This window comes from Ursus maritimus, unplaced genomic scaffold (assembly GCF_017311325.1).
Source record: "Ursus maritimus isolate PB19 unplaced genomic scaffold, ASM1731132v1 scaffold_19, whole genome shotgun sequence".
NCBI classification, from domain to species: domain Eukaryota; kingdom Metazoa; phylum Chordata; class Mammalia; order Carnivora; family Ursidae; genus Ursus; species Ursus maritimus.
The window spans coordinates 21869828-21890051 of NW_024424341.1; the positions used below are offsets into that span (position 1 = coordinate 21869828).

The 20224-nt window shown below is 55.1% G+C and overlaps 1 protein-coding gene across 1 annotated transcript; it reads left to right on the top strand.

The window, feature by feature from the left end:
* The first annotated feature begins 3761 nt into the window (after window positions 1-3761).
* Window positions 3762-14194, top strand: BEAN1 (brain expressed associated with NEDD4 1). The gene is made up of 4 exons (XM_008702565.2): window positions 3762-3906; window positions 5637-5900; window positions 12608-12758; window positions 13697-14194. The coding sequence occupies exons 1-4, from the start codon at window positions 3762-3764 to the stop codon at window positions 14034-14036; spliced, it is 900 nt and encodes a 299-aa protein (XP_008700787.2). The 3' UTR covers window positions 14037-14194.
* Window positions 14195-20224: the final 6030 nt, after the last annotated feature.

A 20224-nucleotide genomic window follows, 5' to 3' on the forward strand; every position in this document is an offset into this window, starting at 1 on the left:
GAGTATTGGTGAGTGGATGGAAGGGTGGACGGATGGCTGAATACATGGATGGATGAATGATCAAGTGAACGTTGAGGAGACGCCCAGGTAGATAAGTACATGGGAGGGTGGATGACTGGTTGGCTGAATTTATAGAGGATTGATGGTAGATGACTTCACATTCCAATCCTCCTTTCCACTCTAATCTACCCCACTTATAATGTGACAAATGGCCAAGTAAAATGTTTCAGAACCTTGACATGACATTAGCTGACTTCTTGTAGAGACGCATCCCCATTGTAAGAAGAATCCTGAACACCAAGTTGCTGTTTCCTCACCTCCATAATCCCAATGTTCAGCTGCCATCAAGGTGACCTCCTACAGCCTCACCCCCGGCTCACCTCCTCCTGTCCTGAGGTCTGTTGGGACCTCACCCCTCTGTGCTCTTTCCTCCCTCCTCTGATGTTGTTCTTCTGGTTTGTCCTCCAAGACCCAGCCCCACCATGTAGACATCCCCCCAGCACTCTGACATCTCTCCATCATGGACACCTGGCAACCAGAGGACGGGTATCGGCAAGTGGGCGGAGAGGCTACCCTAAAAAAGCAGAGGAGGAGATCCAGAAACACACAAGCAAGTGAGCCTGCCCTGCCGTGTCCCCTGCCTCAGCCCCTCTGCACATCCCTGCCAGGAGGCTGGGACCACCCAACTGCAAGCAGAGGGAAGATGGTGCCTGAATCCTCTTCCCCATATTCCCTCCAGCAACCTCACTGGCCTCATCCTGGCAGCCTCAGCAGTGTAGGAAGAAGTGAGCTAAGGCCAGACCTGCCAGGGAAGTGGACGTATGACAAATGTCCTTAGAGTTTCCTGTGACAGGAGCCATCAGTCAGATTTGAGTCGATGGCCTCTCTTTTCCTTCTAGCCAGCCTCTCCGAGGGAGCGGGCAGGACTAGAGGTCTAAAGACGTTGGTTCAGCGCCTCCAGTGTCTCGGTGCCCTTCCCTTGTCAGTGCTCCTCAGGTAGCTTCAGGCTGCAAAGACCGCTTCCCTGTACCCAGACAGATGGACTGGAGAGCTGCCTGTGTGCTACAATCAGCAAGGACTTGGTAGTGATCACCTGCCTCAGTTTCCCTGCCCTGCACGTTCCCCAGACTGGAGCCAGCCCTGACCCCATCCGCCTGACACGGGACTGGATCTTGTCGCCTCCCCTCACACCCACTGTGCTCACCCGGCTGCCACCCCCTCCCCACCCCTCTCAGACCCATTCACCCACCCTGGAGGGAGGAACATTCAAGAATAAGCATCTCTTTAGACAGAGTGCAAGCAGGTCCAGAGAGGCAGGGGCATGCCGAAGGTCACACAGCAAGTGAGTGATAGAACCAGAAACAGAACCCAGCTCTCCTGTCTCCACCCCCACCACATCCTGTTCTCTTCCCCTGCTTGGTGCCACTATTTGATGAATTATCAGACACGCCTGGGTTCAAATCCCAGATCTACCACAAAACTAGGGCAAATCTTCAGCTCACCAAGACCCAGCATCCTCATCTATAAATGAGGTGACAGTGGCATCTGCATGGAGAAGAAGCAAGGCCCAGACCCTGCCCCACATGCAGGCCTGGGGCACATAGAGCCTTCCGACTCAGTTGTGGCTCCCAGTCCCAGCACTGGACTAGAAGTCTGGAGGCAGAGACTTCTGCCTGGCACAGCAGGGGCCCATGGCCCTGGCTACCACCCCAGCCCCAAAGGGGGCCCTGGGACCCTATCTGCTGAGTAGGGATGCATCAGGGCAGTCCCTGAGGCCTGCTCAGAGCACATCAAATCAGAGAGGCAAAGGAACTCTGCAGTGGCCTTATGCCCATGAAGCGCGTTCACCTGAGTCCAGCTCTGTTCGCAGCACTGCACAGTGTGGGCCCATGGCCTAGCCTCCTCCACCCCAGCTCCATGCTCACGTGGACCCTGGCAGCAGCCTCCTCCCTAGTCCCCCACTTCCCACCCTGCCCCACAGTCTGCAGTCAGAGGGCTCTCCTAAAACCCTCTGACCACACTCCTTCACCCCTGTCTCCTCTTTGCCCTGGAGATAAAGGACGGTCTCTTGATACGATGATTGAGACCCCTCATGGTCTGGCCACTGCCAGCCCCTCCAACCTCAGCCTCCACCTCTCATGATTCCTCTGGCGCCAAGGTTCTCCTATGATGGAATTTGCCAGACTGATTTCCCATCGATCTGGAGCCCACCCCAGACCCAAACTCCTCAGTTAAGACCTGATCTACTCCCCTAGACGATAACATGTCTTCCATTCCAACAATCTGCCAGTGCTTGTAAACATCTGCAGATCCTGCGTTTGGGCTGGATGGTGGGGTGAGGGATGAGCAGAAGGAAGTGGCAGTGGGTGAGTGAGAATGACGGAGGGCAGCTCACACAGCCTGCCCCCACACACCCAAGCACACAGAGCAACCAACCCCTGACTTCCCTCCTTGGGATTCAAATGGCTCCCAAGCTCCCTTTTTGTGCAGGCCTTGCCCAAGGCACTGGAGAAACCCAGGGACAAGACAGAGAGGACACAAGTCTTGCCCTCCAGGGGCTCTCCTCCCATGTGGAACCAGAGAGAATGAGTGTAGGCTCGGGAATCGCGTGGAGCAAGCTGGATCTAAGTTCTGGCTCCACCCCTTTTACTACCTCTCTGCCTCAGCTTCCCCATCTGTAAAATGTGAGGGAAAGACAACACCTACCTCTCAGGTTGCTGTGATGATTAAATGAGATCATGGTGCTTATAAAGGGTGAAGAGCCTGACCAGTGCTGGTCAATGCTCACTGAGAGCTACCTTGTACTCACATTGCTTCTCTGTGGAGAAATTGCCCCAGGGCCCCTTCCTACAGTCCCAACCACATTTCTGCAACAGATGCAGAGATGGAAGATACACAGAAGAGGGGCCCCTCCCCCAGCCCCGGATTGTTTGCCCCTCAGCGGTGAATACCTACTTGCTACCATCTGTCTCTTCCTGACACACACCGGCTCCCTTCTCTGGAATCCTGGTGTCTTATCAGCAATGTTCAGCTGTTGATACGCCTTCATCCTGCATAAGCTGTAGGTCACAGCCTGCTTTGACTACAATAAAGTGATCCAGAAGAAACCAAGCATCGTTTTAGAGATAGGAACGTTTTAATTTATCAAGATCCAAAAAAACATGAGCTCTCAGAGCCTAACGCCTGGTAGCCGCAGAATAGCAGCTTGGCTAAGAGCGTGGGGCTGAGGCTACCCATTGACCCTGCTCCCACTCTATGGGCTACGTGACCTTGGGCAAGTTACTTCACCTGTCCGGGGCTAAGTGTCTCCACCTCTTAAATTAGGGATCCCATCTCAGGCCATCATGAGGATTAAGTGTGTGAGGACCAAGCCTGGTGTGGGACACAGAGTAGGTGTTTCAGAGATGATAGCTACTAATGCTGGTCTGTGGAGGGAGGGCGGCCTCTCAGGGGAGAGCTGGTACTTCGAGGCACAATTTCCTCTTGACCATGGGCACCTTTGTAGAAGAAGCTTGGGAAGAAAGTCTGGGATAGAGGCTAAGCTTGATTTATCGTCTGTCCTTGCCGCAGCTGGTGTAGGGGGACAGCGAGGCAGAAGGGTGGGAAGGAGGGCTGTCACCATGTTATTTCTCTGCAGTCATATATATCTTGTTGATAAAATGGGCCCTGCGTTTAGAAATTGGAAGAGTTTCCCTCATAATTTAAAGCAGCACCTACCTCTGCCGGTCGCGGTGACTGGAAGATTAATTCCTCTACCGGCCATGCAGGTGGACGCCGATGCCAACTGGCTCCATCTGCAGGCAAGGGTGATGCCATCTCTGCACCCAGCTGCTGATGAGACTGGCACTGCTGGCGGGCGAGGCTCTCGTCTGCTGCCGAGGCAGTGGAGGGCGGGGTGGCTTCAAGGTGACCCTGAGGGGCCAGCACCTCAGCAGCCATTCTGCGTGCCGAGCAGAACAGGCACACATGCTTACGTCCAGCTGTAGGTGTTCATGCTGGGCACCTACAGCCTGGATGGGCCAGCTCTCCAGGAGCACGTCTGCCTTGAGTCGTGGGTGACCGGTGTGATCCAAGCCATTGCAGCAGCGGGGACACACTGAACGGGACAGTCTGGAGCCCTGACGGCAGCGTGGACCCCACACACACCTACCTTCTCAGAGGAGAGCTGATGTCCCTGACACGCCCCAGCCCTGCCCTTGGCTTCCAAAGTGAGAGGCTACCTGGTGAGGAGGAAGAGGGTGACATCAGTTGGACAGCTGGCTTGCCTGGACTTTACTAGAGAGAATCCAGTAGCAGCGTGACCATGGCTCAGCTCCAGGCCCAGCCAAAGCCCTGGCCACTGTCTCCGGAGCAGTAGCACAGGGCACTGTGGTCACACTAGACAAGTGGGGCAAAAGCTCCACTTCCTGACCAGGTGCAATCACCGTGCGGAGTGCTGTTGGAAAGGATGCCGACGCTGCCTCCCAGACCAAACAGGAGAGAGAACCATTGTCACTTAGTAACGTCTGCCACCCACCTCGACTGAGAAAGAGTGGCAGGCGTGCTCCATGTCCACAGCCAAGGGCTCTAGTCCTAAACTGAGGTCAGACTGGACAATTTAAACGGATCTCTTTTGCCTGAGAGAAAGATAAGGAGGAGAGCCTCACTTTGCCACCTTTTGTCTGTGGGTCTTGAGGAAAAATGGACAGCTTGAGCTTAGGGTACCTAGCTGACAGCCACGGGAACTGAAATAAGAATCAGGCACTTCCTCAAAAACCCAAGCAGTCACAACCGGTCAAAAGCAGAGATGAAACCGAATCCCATACCTTGTTGAAAGTGGGGTCCTGAAGTCTCCAGCTGTTACTGCCGCATCGTTGGTTTCTCCCTTCAGTGCGTCAGCCTTTGCTCCCTGCATCTTAGGGCCATGTTCTCAGGTGCATATAGGTTTATAATTGTTATAACTTTGTGATAGATTGCCCCTTTTGTCATTATAAAATGTCCCTTTTATCTCTAATGACATTTTTTTGTTTTAAAGTCTATATTTCCTAATATTAGTATAGCCACTCTGGGAAGCCTTCTCTGCTCTGATCCAATCCCCTGATATGTCTCAGCTACCATCTGATTTCCCTGGAACCCCCTTGGTAGGTTTCACCCCAAGGCAGGAGGCCAGTGTTGGAGGCCAACAGAGTTGGTCCTCATACTTTGATGCCCTGCCCCGGTCCATCAACCACCCCTTTCCAAGATCTTGGTAAAGTTGGCCTTCCAACCTCAAGTCTTGATGGAGTAGAGTCCCTGTCTAGTACTGAGTCTTGAGTTCAAGCCTCAGCTCTGCCACTGATTTGCTGTGTGACCTTGGGCAAGTCTATTGCCCTTTCTGAGTTTCTCTTTTCCTATCTGTGTGTTAGTTGAGCTCTCAGGCCAGAGCTGGAGAGGAGGGAAGGGGAGGCCAAGCCCCAGTAACAGAGGCTCCTATAGGCAGTAGAGCAAAGCACTCCCCCCTCCTCCCTCACACAGGCAGCCAGGACACAGTCCATGGGGCTGAACCTAGACTATCCTCCATTTATTTAGAGACAAATAATTCACAGGGCAGCGGGGCTGGAGGAGGAAGTGTGGCAGAGTCTCTGCCCCAATTCAGTGTCCTCTCTCTTTGTTCGCAGTAGCTCGGTATAACCGCACCAGCTACTTCTACCCTACGTTCTCAGAGAGCTCGGAGCACAGCCACCTGCTCGTGTCTCCTGTATTGGTGGCAAGTGCAGTCATAGGTGTGGTCATCATCCTCTCCTGCATCACCATCATCGTGGGCAGTATCCGCAGGGACCGGCAGGCCCGGCTCCAGCGTCACCGCCACCGCCACCGCCGCCACCATCACCACCACCATCGCCACCGCCGCCATCACCATCGAGAGTACGAGCAAGGATACGGTGAGTTGCCGTTCACCCCGGGGCCCGGCCTCCTGTCTGATTGTGACTGCCACCCAGGAGACATGCGGGAGGTGGCCCCTCTCTCATGGGTGGGGCAGAGTGGTCAGGAAGAGATCAGAGGCACTCACCAGAACACTCTCAGGGGCCTGGGAGGTCCAGTAGTCTGCCAAGGGTGACACTGAAGGTCAAAGGGAGGGTGTGGTGTTACTCCCCAGCCTTGGCCAGTGTGGGTCCAGCTGTACTGACAGCTGGTCCAGCTGGTGCCCGGATGCAGGGACGGAGGGAGAGAGGAATGGGTGAGCGGGATGGGAGGACAGACGAGTAGGGGGATGAGGAGATGGAGAGGTGGGGGGAACAGGGCGGGGCAGGTGAGTGGACGGACCAGTGGCTGAAGGGAAAGATGGATGAGTGGGTGGGATGGGAGAGAGATGGCTAAATGGGTGGATGGAAGGACACATGAAGAGAGGATGAATGGCTGCAGGCGGTGGATACAGGCGTGGATTAGGTGGGCTGTGTGAGCGCGTGGATAGATGGGATGGGTGGACGGATGGATGGAAAGATGGATAGATAGGAAAGTGGAGGGATGGATAGGTGGGGGGTGGGATGGGTATAGGAATAAGTGGATGGATAAATGATGGCCTAAATGATGAGTGAATGAATCTACCCCCAGAGGGCCTGCAAAGTGCACACAGAACTGACTGTAGAGTTTCCCAGTTAGGGGAATCTCCCTTACACAGAGGTGGTCTAATTCTTGGGCCGACCAGCTCCGGAAGTGTCCATCTGGCCAGAAGGCCTAAACCTTTTACAGAATGCAGACACCTGACACTGTCTTACACTTGGAAGGGGCCCGTTTTCCAAAAGCAGCAAGAAGGAGCTCATTCAATTCCTGAATGGTTGTCAAGAGCAGGAGAAAGCCTGCCCTGAGGCCTGACGGGGTCTCTGCCGGGAGCTGGGGGGCTGTAGAGAGGCCACATCACCCTGCAGGCGAAGCAGTCTGAAGGCTCCGGAGCCACGGCAGGGCCTGGGAATCTTTCCTCCTCTGGGACAGGCAGAGCTTGAGAGAAAGAAAGAAAAAAAAATTTAAAAACTAGTTAGGTTGGATCTCATCCTCCTGGACCTTGGGAGGCCTGAAATCCACAGCCCCCTCCCAACACGCCCTGATTAACCAGCAGCTTTGTGCCCCAGCAACCAGCAGCTAACTGGTTGAGGAAGGGGCCACCTTTTAACAACTAGCCCCCCTCAAGCCACCGGGGAGCTGAAGCAGGAGGGAACTGGGCAGTGGGAGCTCACTGTGTGTTGGGCACTTTTCACGCATCGTCTCATTTAATCCTTACCATGGTCCTGGAGGTAAGGCTACTTTTTATTACCCTCCCAATTTACAGATAAGGAAGTTGAGGTTGGGGCATTCCGGCTGCTGTAACAAACATACAAGAAATGGAGGGGCTTTGTAAACAAGAGAACTTTACTTCTCTGTGCTGGAGGCGGGGTGGGGGGGCCTGCAGGCCCCTGCAGATTTGGTATCTGGTGAGGGCCCACATCCTTCTCACTGTGTCCTCAAAGGGGTGAGCTAGCTCTCTGGGGTCTCTTTTATGAGCCACTGATCCCTATTATGAGGGCTCCACCTTCATGGCCTCATCATCTCCCAAAGGCCCTATCTCGTAATAGCAACACCTTGGGGGGTTCAGATTTCAATATATGAATTGGGGGGCAGGGGGGACACGAACATTCAGACCATTGCAGGGTGCCGAAGTAAACTACCTAGGGCCACCCAGCTGGGTGGACCCAGATTGGAGCCCAGGTAGCCCGACCTGGGTTCCTGCAGGCTCCCCACTGCACAGAGAGGCCCCAGAAGGGCCGGTGCCCGCACCCCTGAGGGAGGCTGAAGGTGCGCAGGAAACAGCAGCAGGGGCCCCGTGTGGGCCCAGGGCTCTATCTGGCAGATGCACTCAAGACCTGGGGGCCCTGCAGACCGGGATGTTGCTCCTCTAGCAATGCTGTTAGGAGGAGCAGAGGAGCAGGAAGCGGGCCCTCTAACATGATACAGAGGGACATCACATGGCAGGGGACAAGTGGCCGCGTGGAGGAAGGTGCAGCAGCTCAGTGGCTCGCCCTCACTGCCTAACAAGGGAAGCTAAAGAGAAGAGTCAGCATGAATCAGGCAGGTGCTGAAAGCCCAGCCAGCCCAGTCCCCTCTAGTGTCCCCAGAAGCCGAGGATCCCCAGAAGACAAGCCAGGAGCACTGCCCAGACCCGGCCTGGCCTGCTCCTATGCTTGCGGCACCAGCCTGACTCTCAAGGAGTATAAGGCTCCTGCCCGGGCATGCCCATCCAACAAGAGGCCAGGGGGACCCCACTCTCCACCCTGGCCCCCTGCGCTGCAGGGTGCCGTGGGTCAGACCCAGCACAGCCAGCCTGCCCACCTCCCATGGCCCGACCCTTGCCTGCCCCTCCTCCAGCTTGTCCCCAAGCACCTCCTTCATGCTCCTCCCCACCCCCACACCTTTGCACATGCTCTTCCGAGGCCCACAATGCCATTCCCCATACTTCCCCCAACTGACAAAAGCCTACTTATAGTTCCAAGCCCAGCTCACATGCCACTTTCTTTTGGGAGCTGCTCTGACCCCTTCATCCCGCCCAGGCAGGGTTGACTTGCCCTTCCCTGTACTTGCTTGATGTTTACTCACACTTCCACCAATGCCCCTGTCATGGGATGGCTGGGCTGCATCAGGGAAAGCAGGGCCCATCATCCAGAATAGGATCTCACCCAGAGAAGATGCTCCGTGGGCCAGGGAAGGAATCACCCCATTTCCTCCTAACTGCAAGAGCTGTGCTCGCCCATTTTATTTTGTTTTTTTAGTATTTTTTTTTTAAGTCATCTCTATATTCAACATGGGGCTCAAACTTACAACCCCACGATCAAGAGTTGCATGTTCCACCGACTGAGCCAGCTGGGCACCCCTAACCCATTTCAAAGACTGGGAAACTAAAGCACCTTGTTGAACAGCCTGAAAGTCCCAGACCTAAGCCTGGTACTTAGAGCATGGGAGAGGGGCCCATAGTAAACCCCAAGCTGAGGTTTGAGAGGTCAACTGTGGCCTGGAGGAGAGAGATGGGCCTGGAGGCCACAGGGCAAGGCCCTGGCCCTGAACTCTGGAGTGGGGGGGTGACTGCAGGTCACAGCCCAGACACATCCGGCATCAGGCCTTTGCTGCCCATGATGACTGGCAGCGGCCCAGCATCCCTGTCCCCATGGGTACTCATTCGTGGGGTTCCCGTCTCCCTGCCCCACTTATGTTCTCAGCTCTTGCTTTGGGGCCTCAGTGGGGAGCCCAGAGGCACTGATGCTCCCCCCTCCCCCAGCTCCCTCCAGCCTCCTGGAGGGTGCGCAGGGCTGCCTGGAGCCTGGGAAGGAGGCCAGAGAGAAGAAAGTACACTGTGCATAGCTGTGGGGAGAACGACACAGCAGCGTGCCGACAAGCACCCGCCTGGTGGCACTGCGGACCCTCTGTCCTCCAGACACCACCTCCCCTGGCTCCACTGACTCAGGTTCTGCTGGCCTCCCTTCTGCCGCTCTGCGGCCTCCATCCAGACTCCTTTGTAGATTCCTCGTCTCTGAGGAGAGGACTCTCAAGGTCCCTCAGAGCCCAAGCCTTGGTCCCGGGTCTTGTCTCTGCACCCGCTCCCGACTCCATCACACCCACCTGCCAGTTTCAGGCACCACCTGTCACCTTCGACCAGGGATCCCCCAGACATCTCTCCTCAAGGTCTCACAGGCCGCTCAGAACCAGGGATCCAAAACAGCCTTCATCTTCCACGTCTTACTGTACAACCTGGGGAAAGGTGTCTCACCACTGTGTACCTCAATGGAGTCACCTGCACAAGGAGTACATGGAGACCCCCCGCTAAAGGTTACTGTGAGGAAATCAGCACAGTACCTGGCTTGTGGGTGTTTGCTCAATACATGTTAACTCGTTTCGTTCTTTTTCCCCCAAGAAAACCTGAGCCAGGGCCACGTCAGTGACACTGGCCACCGCCCCTTGCCAGCCGCCGAACTGGCAGCTGCCAGGCATTCTCCACAAGGCTAACAAAGTGACTGACCTGGGAACACTTCCATCCTCTGCTCAATGCCCTTCAGTGGCTCCCCATTGCCCTCAGGACAAAATTTGCCCTCCTCCGCCTGCCCGTGGAGCCCTTCTGCAGTCTAGCCAGGCTCAGAGAGAGGAGCCAACACCTGTTTGAGAATGAATGAATGAATGAATGAATGAGAGAAAGAAAGAAAGAAAGAAAGAAAGAAAGAAAGAAAGAAAGAAAGAAAGAAAGAAAGAAATTCTATTTCTATAAGATGGAAAGATCTTCATCTTTAGGAAACAGATTTGGTCTCTCTCTTGCTGGGGCTTTAGAGCAAGTGGCCTCACCTCTCAGTTTCCACATCAGAGAGGAGGTAGCCACAGTGCCTCTCCCAGGTGTGAGGGTGAACGTGGCCATGAGGCTAGAACACAGTAGGTGCCCATAGATGGAAATTCCTGCCCCCCACTCCCGGTCTTATCAAGGGGTGTTAACCTCGGATTTGAGTTAAATCATGAGCTGAGGTGTTTCTTGATTTGGGTAAAGAAGGGGATAGGGAGATCTCACTCCCCATGAGGTGGCTAGAGGGACTTGCAGAGGCCTGGGCCATCGGGGTCTGTGCTGACGTGGAGACAGGGAAAGGAGAGGAGATAAGAAAAGAATTTGGGGAGCTGAAATGAGGGGCCGGGGGGAGTCTTTCCAGCTGTTCCTCAGGAGCTCTGTCTGGACTGAGCTGGGTCCACGCAGGATTGGGGTCTGAGCTAGGTGAGTGCCTCAGGGCAGCCCCAGTTTCCCGAAGCTGCTCAGCGTCTGCGCCCAGGGAGAGAGGGGAACAGCAGCGTGGCTTGCCTCTGTTAGCTCTCAGGCACCCCGGTCCAGGACACAGCCTTAGCTTTCCCGAGGTCCAGACAAGCCACAACCTCCTGCATGGTGGATGGGCCCCTCCTGGCCCTGGAGCCCAGAGGCCCATGTCCCATTTCTGTCCTCACCCTCTTTCATGCTTTCTTCTTTCCTGTGTTTATTCCTCAAGTTCTTCCAGAAATTCTCACCCTTCAGCTGGTGCCCTAAAGGGAAACAAATCTCATTTCAGCTCCTTTTTATAGCATGCGTTATTGGGTACCTTTTTCCTAGTAGAAAAGTAATACATGTTCACCGTGGAAAACCTTTAAAATACAGAAAATATAAAGAAGAAAATAAGGGTCACGATCCTGTCATCAAGACAGAGCCACTGTTGACGTGTCTGGAATATTTTCTTCCGAGAGCTTTCTCGATGTCCATAGATAACCATGGGATTATACCTGCAGATAGAGTTTCACAGCCAGATTTTTCTACTCACCATTGTATGAGGAGTGGGGAAAAGAGATTAGGGGAGTGGAAAGAACAGTTTTTACAGTTATACAGACTGTGCATGGATTCCAACTCTGTGACCCGGAGCCTCGGCCTGTAGAATGTAGAATGGGGATGGACATCCTCAGTGTATAAAATGGGGATGGACAGTGCTTCTGACCTCAAAGAAAGGTCATGAGCCCCACCCCAGACAGATAAGCCCCACTCCTGATGTTGAGTCCTGCTCTCTGAGAGGAAGAGCCCAAGGAGAGCCCATTGTGGGTGGGGAGACCTCATGACTCAGCCATCTTTGCAGCTCCCACTGTCCTGTAGCCTCTACTAGAACTGTTGGAAACTGGGAGGTGGAGAGCTTTACAGAGTGAGGAGCAGGATATCCAGCTGCCCTCTGGTCCTACCAGTAATTTGTTGTATGGCCTCTGGAAAGTCACTGAGCCTCTCTGAACCACACTGGTGCTGAATGAATGTGCTCTATCAGCACCTCCTAAGCAGTGTTCCTAGATCTAAGAAAAGAAGATTCTGTGGTCAGATGCTGCACAAACGCAGTCAAATGTAATTCTCAGCTGCAGGACTTTTCAGAGCCTTTAATGTGCTAATATATGGTAAACATACAAACAAAACAGAAGTGAATACAGTATATGGAGCGACCAGAATTCATTACAGAAATGCCCTTTCTCCTGGGATAACTAAGGGAATAATGTGTGGTTGGGTGCGGGGAGTTGGGAGGCCTGACCCCAGAGACCTCTGCAGCCCTCATTCCCTGGCTCCCCAGTTTTCATGCCCCAGCCCTTCTCCTCAGTTTCAAAGCTTCCTTTTCACACCACACTCCTCTTTCTAATCTCCTTCCTTGGCTCAACCTCTTCTGTTCCTTCTGCCCGGTCTGTCGCTCTTCTCTTGGCTAATTCCTAGATAAGACTCAGCTTTAGGAGCCCCTCCTCCGGGAAGGCCTCCCTGACCTCCAGGCTGGGTCAGCTCATCACTGTTCCCACAGGGCCAGTACTGTATCTGTCAAATCTCATGACACACTGCTCTGTAACGGGCTGTCCCCAGGACAGGCCGCTCACCACCAGGGGAGCCCCACCATGGCAGAGCCAGCTCTGCTTCCTCTCTGAGACCCCACGCCCAGCACAGCATTGGTGCTCACATTCTGGGACTAGCTGAGAGAATGACAGGCAGCTGGGCTTGGTGAGGGACCACATGGTGAGTTGGAGAAAACAGGTTCTCAGTGGCCTCAGGTAGACACGTAGGCACCTCCCTGCTTCCGATCTAAAGCCCAGACTGAATGTCTGTCCCCTGCAGTGTCTGATGGGCACACATACAGCCGCTCGGGCCACAGGATACGCTACACCTGCAGCCCTGCTGAGGATTGGTCCCCACCATTGGACCTCAGTTCTGATGGGGACATGGATGCCACAGTGCTTCGAGAGCTGTACCCAGATTCTCCACCAGGGTAAGGAGGCTGCGTGGGGGAGGAGGGCATGAAGGGGAGGGGCACTGGGTGTGAATCCCCACCCCCCATGGGAAATAGCAACATCGCCCCCAAATGGTGTAAATGCAGAAAATCTCTGGGTGTGGCCATCTCCTGACCAAGCAGGTCCCAGTTAGGCAGGGCGTGACACAACAGATGTCACTAGAGAAGGAAAAGCTCAGCTCCTTCAGGCTGGCGCCGGGGCTGGGGTGGAGGGTCCAGGCCCCAGCTCCTTAGTATGCACCTCAAAACCCAAATCACATGCACTGTGTCCACACTGCACTCATGGCCATCAGGTGGCCCGGTCCCATTGGGGAATTCTTCTCTGGAGGGCCTGTGGGTTCTCCCTGGCACCCTCAGGCAGATCACTGATGGGTTAGTAGTTGGAAAAAGGAGAGGTCAGGGCCTCCATCACTTCCCTACCTGGAAAACCTGCTGGCCCCACAAAGAGCCATACCCCCATCACCCTTTACCCCCTAGCCCCTGGGGGGCAGCAGGTGCTCTTTTGCCTTGCAGCTATGGGTTTCTGAGGAGTCCTAGGTTCTCCTTCCTAAGCCTGGAAGGGCCACCAAGGAGTGTCAGACAGCCCAAGGTTGCCGCCCCCAGCACCACCCACACTCAGTGCCAGCCGGGGAGCCGCTCCATCAGCAGTGGCCACTGTCCTGAGCCATCTGAGACCCGGAGTTCAGTGACTTGCTCACACAAGTTCACACGGAACACAGGCTGAGTTGGGACCAGAATCCAGTCTCAGTGGTTCTGGGGTGCCTTTCCCGGGGGGAGCTGAGGGGTTTCATTAGAGCCGGCAGGACAAACCACAGGGCAGCTGTCACTGCAGATCGGGTCCCAGCCCTTGGGAAAGACCTCCACGCCTGCCCCTAAGGCCAGGTTCCAGAGCCTTGAGGGAGCCTCTTCTCTTGTAGTTATGAGGAGTGTGTGGGGCCAGGGGCCACTCAGCTGTACATCCCCACGGATGCACCACCGCCCTACTCGCTGACCGACTCCTACCCCATGCTGGATGGCGTCACGAGCGCGGGCAGCGGCCACAGCCCCGGCCAACACCAGCAGGCACAGAGGATCCTGGGCCAGGGTGGCCTCCGCACCGTCTCCATGGATACCCTGCCCCCTTATGAGGCTGTGTGTGGGGTCAGCCCCCCGTCAGGTCTGCTGCCACTGCCGGGACCAGAACCAGGGCCAAGGAGCTCCCAGGGCTCCCCCACCCCAACCCGGGCCCCGGCCTCTGGTCCAGAAAGGATTCTGTGAGTGACCCAGCCAGCCAGGTCCTGCCGGTCCCTCGGGCTGAGCCACAAGGGCGTGCACACACACAGACACACACACAGGCTCACAAGGGCATGCGCTCACACATACACACACACACACACACACACACATATATGCACACACAGCATTCCCACGTGCAGTTTGTGCACCTACAGACACACACAGAGATACGCACACACAGCACTCCCACATGCACAGTTTGTGCACCTACACACACACACACAGATATGCACACACAGCACTCCCACGTGCACACACAGTTTGTACAGCTACACACATACACACACATGTGCACACACTTCCACATGCACACATATGTAGTTTGTACACACACATACACATTAACACACCCATGTGCACACACACATCCAGATATGCACCACACATGTACAGACATGTGAATACACACAGGCCCCCCACATCCACACAAACCCATCTGCTAAGGTTTCATTAACAATGAAGCTCTCTTGACCTCCCGTCTCCTCCCCAGCCTGTTGGTTATGCCTCTGCAGACAATGCTGGGAGAAGACAGGTGGAGAGGGACAGGGCCTTGCTCCTCCCTCTCCCTGGCCTGTTTGCCTCTGCCCTCACCTGGCAGGCTGTGCCCAAACTCTGATTCTGCCTCCAGAAACTGCTCAACCATCCCAGGTCGGCCGCCTGCCCCCCCCACCCCAGGGCGGCGTGCCCTCCTGGTCGGTGGGACAGGCTTCAGTGAGGTTCAGCTACACACTGTACCTCTCCCTCGATTCCAGGGCAGCCACAATATCACCACCCTGACACTTATGGGGTGAGGGACATGGGTCTGGGGGCTCAGGCACAACCTGGAGGCCCTCACCACCCACCCTGCCCCCTCCCTAACCCAGTGCCCCCAGCCTCGTGGCGCTGGCGGAGTTATTTCGGAGGCCCCCACCCCACACGACAGGTGATGAGCAGGGTCCTTGGCGGGCATGCAATGACGGTGGTGGTGGTGGGTTATAGCTGTCCCCGTGTCAGTCCAACCATGGCCCAGGGCTGAGGGTCTTCAAAGAAGAGAAGGGTGGCCTGGGCACAGCTCTGAGGCAGAGACATGGCCCCTTGCTAAGTGTGTGCTCAGCTGACCATCATGGCCCGAGTTTGGGCTGCCCCCTTCCCCCACCCCGGGTGGCAGCTCCTAGTTGGGAATTGTGAGCCCATGTGTTCTGGCCCTGCGCTCCAGGGTGTTTGCAGAGATGAAATAGAGGGGAAGTGGGCCCCCTAAATACTAGCATGCCACCACGAGAGGTTGGATCTGGGCCTCACTGCCCGGGGGCACCCCAGAAGTGTGCCTGCTTAGAGAGTGGCCCACAAATCCCAGCAATTTCCATCAGAGACCATGCAAGTAACAGCTGATTTCTGAAGACCCAGCCTGCCAGAGGGTGGCAGCCGAACATCTTTGCAGAGTGTCCCGCCAGCATTGCCAGCGGCAGGAAGTGGAATCCTCAAGTCCACCCTGCCTCCCCCCCACCCCCACCCAGCCTCTACCCCCCATTTCCATTCCTCTAATGAAGGGCTAAGACATTTCAGTAATCCCTTTCTTGAGAAGAAGGGTGACAAGGATGGCAATCGTGAATTTTATTTTCTGTAGAAATGGGATTTCTTCTGGTGCAGCACGGAAAGGAATCCGTCCAGAGGCTCTGGCATCCCGGAGCACCCGACTCCACCAGGAAAGGGACCTTGTTTACAAGCAGTTCTGTCCGCCTCTGTGGTGTACTGTTTTCTAGGCAAAAAATATCTGTCTGTTGTACTGTATAGCCTTTAAATGCACTCCAGGGATGAGACTCTTTTAAGAAATGCATCCTGCTTCTGCAACCCTAGAGAGTACTAGGGGAAAAAAGATAAAAATCCCTAAGTACTCACCAGTGTTTGAGGGATGGAGCTAAACAGCTTTTCTTGTTCCTGGATTAAGCGCTAAATAAGCAACAATGTATCTTTTCTGTGTTCAAAATAAATATATCGTATCAATAAAAATGTTGCAAAAATAACATTCTTGAAGAGTGCATGGGGTGAAGGGCTTGGGCCTTCGCCATCGGACACTTGTGAGGAAAGTTAACATAAATAGCAGCAAACCCAAAATACCTTCCTTCTCTCAAGATGAGCAGCCCCCAAAACCTTGTCACTTCCCTGTTGACAGGGCTATTGGGGTAGTCAGGGACTTCCACAGCTCGTTTTTCTTAAGCTCCCTGAAACAGGGCATCATCTCTCTGAGCTATGGCCAGTGTCAGGGTCACCAACACGGGCCATCAGGTTGTGGCCCTGACTCCAGGAACACCAGGGGCTGCACATTTTCCTAGCCCAGCAGTTGACTCTCAGAACCCTGATGGTTTCGACTACCAGGAAGGTGGGGGTGGGGGAGGATTGTAATTAAACAGAAATGAATTGTTTTCGTCCCCTTGCAGAAATTCTTTTCTGTGCTCTCCGAAAGACCTCAGCATTGCTTGTTGATCCCTTGGCTGACAGAGGCTGGTTCTCCTCTTCTGTCACCCTTCCCTCCCACTCGAACTCGAGTGGCATCCACCAGCAGGGTCCTAGACCCTGGAGTGCCCTGAAAGTGGGGTTCAGTCCTGGAGAAATGTGCAGAGCCAGTCCCAGGTCCCAGCCTTCCGGCACCCACTCCAAGCCCACACTGCCACCTGCTGGCCACCTGCTGCCACTGTTCAAAGCAAACAGGTCAGCCTCTGAAGAGCATGAGCTTCCCTTCTCTCACTTCCAAAGCTACTTGGTGTTTCCTGCCTCCCCCATCCATAACACACCCTGTGTCCACATAAGGTGCCACATGCAAGGTCCTTCGGCACACTCCTACAAGGAGACTGGAGTCCTCTCTGCCAGGGCCTGAGGGGTGGGGCTGAGGATCACACCCCAGGCAATGGGGCTCAGCCGGGGCTCACTAGGACCCCAACGACATGGGAGGTGACAATTCTCAGGATGGTGGGAACGGGGGGAGGGGCAGGACCAGACCCTGCGACAGGAGGAGGGTGCAAGGGAGGTGACCCGGGGAGCACCCAGAGGGAGTGGACAGTGAAACGAGGAAGGAAAGGAAGCCAATTCAGGGTGCTATGGTCACACAGGTCCCCCTCTGAGGAGGATGGAGACAGTGGAGAGCACACCTCGAAGTGAGCCACATGACAGGAAAGGGGATAGAGCACTCACACTTGCTCGCAGACTCCCAAGGGCCCGTGTTTGAGGATGCCCTTCGGAGAACATTCTCCCTGTCCCTGCTGCAGCCAAGCAGGCTTCTCTCGCCAAAGAAAGTCTTTAGATGGGGGGGGGGGGGTTGCTGCTGGCAGGTAAAGTCACCATGGTCCGCAGGATCCGCCACCGGGCCAGTATGCGTGGGCACAGCACACTCCAAGGTCTGGGACAGGACACCACCAACGTCTGCCACACGCGAGCAGCCGAAATCGCCCGAGAGAGGCAGGGGGGTTGGTACAAAGTATGGCCGCCCACAGCCGCCCCTCGGAACATCGACTGGCTCGAAATAGCTCAGCACCCCCCCCCCACGTGCACACATAGGGGTCTCTCATACCAAGTTCCTTGTGACACCTCACATACACGCCCATGTGTAGCACCACTCAGCTCACACCACCTGTGGTTGTGCACACACCTGCATAGCTGGCTTTGGTGCGCACACACCAGTCCCCCCACACTCAGAGCTCACATGCTCAGGGGTCCCACATGCATACTCCAAGGCCACCCACTCCTACTCAGGTGTCACCGTTGGTGTCCGCCTGATGACTGACCAGGTTGTGGGCTCAAGCAGTGGCAGGACAGGCAGCTTCAGCGTCCGAGAGAGCGAATTTTCGGTCTGGGCTCTGCTCTGCTTGACCTCACGTTGAACCTCCCAAGTCAGGTGAACTCTCTCAATCAGAGCCAATTACCTGGGTCAGGCCTGGTATTTTGGGGCTGAGCATGCCCTTGCCCCCAGGGTCACAGCCCAGCTGTGCCTGCTCAGCATCTCGCCCAGGAATCCCAGGGCTCCAGGTCCCCAGGCCCTGTCGTCACAGCCCAGCCTCACCACACTGCCTCCTCACCAGCCTAACTCCTGAGGTCCTGGGGCTGGCCAGCCTTCTGCCCCACAGCTGGAAGCTGCCTGGTCCGTGACCCATGACAAAACTGCACCACCTGGACTATAACTTTTGAAAGGGGAACCCTCCATCCCCTGGCAGGTCTGAGGCCCATTACCCACCCCCATGACTCAGTTGCAAGAGACAGAAACCCAACTTGAACCTTCCTAGGCAAGAAAGGATATTTATGGACTCATGTAACTAAATTGTCCAGGTGATAATTCTGACTTCAGGCTTGGCTGGATCCAGGAGGTCCAAGAACATAGGCAGGTGTATTGCCTCTCTTGGCTCTGCTGCTCACCATGTCACCTTCATTCTCCCACAGGAGCAATGGCTGTGGATGCCCCAAGTCTATGCTGGCTGGCTCGTGACCCAGCCCCAAGGCCTATCTCACTGCTGAGCTCCGACATATCATCCTCTTCCCCGTCCTTCCCTTCCTGGACTGTCTCTGGGTGTTTGAACCATCCCTGCCAGACTGGGGGCCCGGGGGCAGGACTCAAGCTGGTTCTTCTCTGGGTGGTGAACCCTGGGGGTGAGGTGGGGGGGCTTGTAGAGTGGACAACTGGCAAGAGCATTCAATTCAACTATGATGGAAACAAATTCCTCTCTGTATGTTACGGCCTTGAAGATATTAAGTGCAGAGTTCCAGGGCTTGGGAGCCCCTGACCAGGCAGCACCCACTTCTGGAGTCCCTGTGGCCTCTGAGCTCCTAAACTTTGCAGGGCACTTGGGAGCCTTTGGGCAGTAGAAACAACTGTGAGGGAAGCCTAGGTGCTGGGACATAGTGCTTGGCTGTCCCTGCTTCTGTCATCAGTTCACCGTGACTTTGAGCCAGACCCCTTCCTTCTCTGGGCCTCGGGACCCCCTCCCCGCAAACCCCCACCGCAGCTCCTGCATATCTCCAGTGCCCCCCTCACTTCCCCCCGTCTCCTGCATAGTCACCAAGTTAGTCAGCCTGGCAGGTGGAGAAAGGTTCTCACTAAGCCAGTCACTCACCCGAGGGCCCAGACAGTGTAACACCATGCAAGTAACACCAAATCCGGCAGTTCAAGAGGTCGCAGAGGTCCAGTGGGAGGGAAGATAGCCCTGGAGAAGCTGAGCTGACTCCAGCACCAGAGGACAGAGAGGAGAATGGTTCCAGGCATGTAGCCCAGGCTTCCCCACCATGCTCTTGGGCCACCCTAGAGAGACAACTTACAGGCATGATGGGCTCCCCAAAGCTGAGTGAAGTGGTTACATCAGTAAGTAACTAAAAGCAATAGAAGAATCACATGGGATGGAGGGTGAGGGTGGAGATTAAGTTGTGTGTACCGAATTGTTAAACTTTGGCTATTAATAGGAAAAAAGGGGCCCCTGGGTGGCTCAGTCGGTTAAGCATCTGCCTTCGGCTCAGGTCATGGTCCCAGGGTCCTGGGATGGAGCCCCAAGTTGGGCTTCTTGCTCAGCGGGGAGCCTGCTTCTCCCTCTGCCTGCCGCCCCCCTTCTTGTGGTCACTCTTTCTCTGTCAAGTAAATAAAATCTTTTTTTAAAAATAGGGGAAAAAATACTGGCCACTCCAGCCCTCTCCTCAATGAGCAAATCTGTCTGGGGCCAAAGGAGACAGAAGCAGAGAGAGAGAGAGAAACAAAGAGACAATGAGAATTAAGGCCCTTCTGTTTTAGACACACACACACCTCGTGACCACCACCTCCCTTGGCCTGGCGACTGTCTCTTCAGCACAGCTCTGTGGCCTGGAACTCTGCATGACCCCTCGTCCAAATCCGCCATTCCCCTTCAGTGCTCTTATAAATCTTTGGCATCAAGGAAAAAGCATAGCTCTGGGCTCAGGTAGCTTTGGCCCGGTGAACTGAATAATGGCCTCCAAAGATATCCAGGTCCAAATTCCCAGAACCCGTGACTATGTTAGCTTCCATGGTGAAGGCACTCTGCAAATGTGATTAAGGACCTTGAGAGGAGGCAATTAACCTGGGTCATTCAGGTGGACCCAATATGATCACAAGGGTCCTCCCCAGAGGGAGGCCTCAGGGTCAAAGTAAGAGAAGACATGCCAAACTGAAGCGGCAGGAAGAGAGAAGTGAGAGATTTACACCT

Bases quoted from the DNA above. Each gene is read 5' to 3' on its own strand.
- BEAN1 (XM_008702565.2), top strand. From the start codon at position 3,762: ATGCAGGTGGACGCCGATGCCAACTGGCTCCATCTGCAGGCAAGGGTG. The intron at 3,907-5,636 runs GTGACCCTGAGG...CTTTGTTCGCAG, and splicing joins GAGGGCGGGGTGGCTTCAAG to TAGCTCGGTATAACCGCACC. The intron at 5,901-12,607 runs GTGAGTTGCCGT...TGTCCCCTGCAG, and splicing joins AGAGTACGAGCAAGGATACG to TGTCTGATGGGCACACATAC.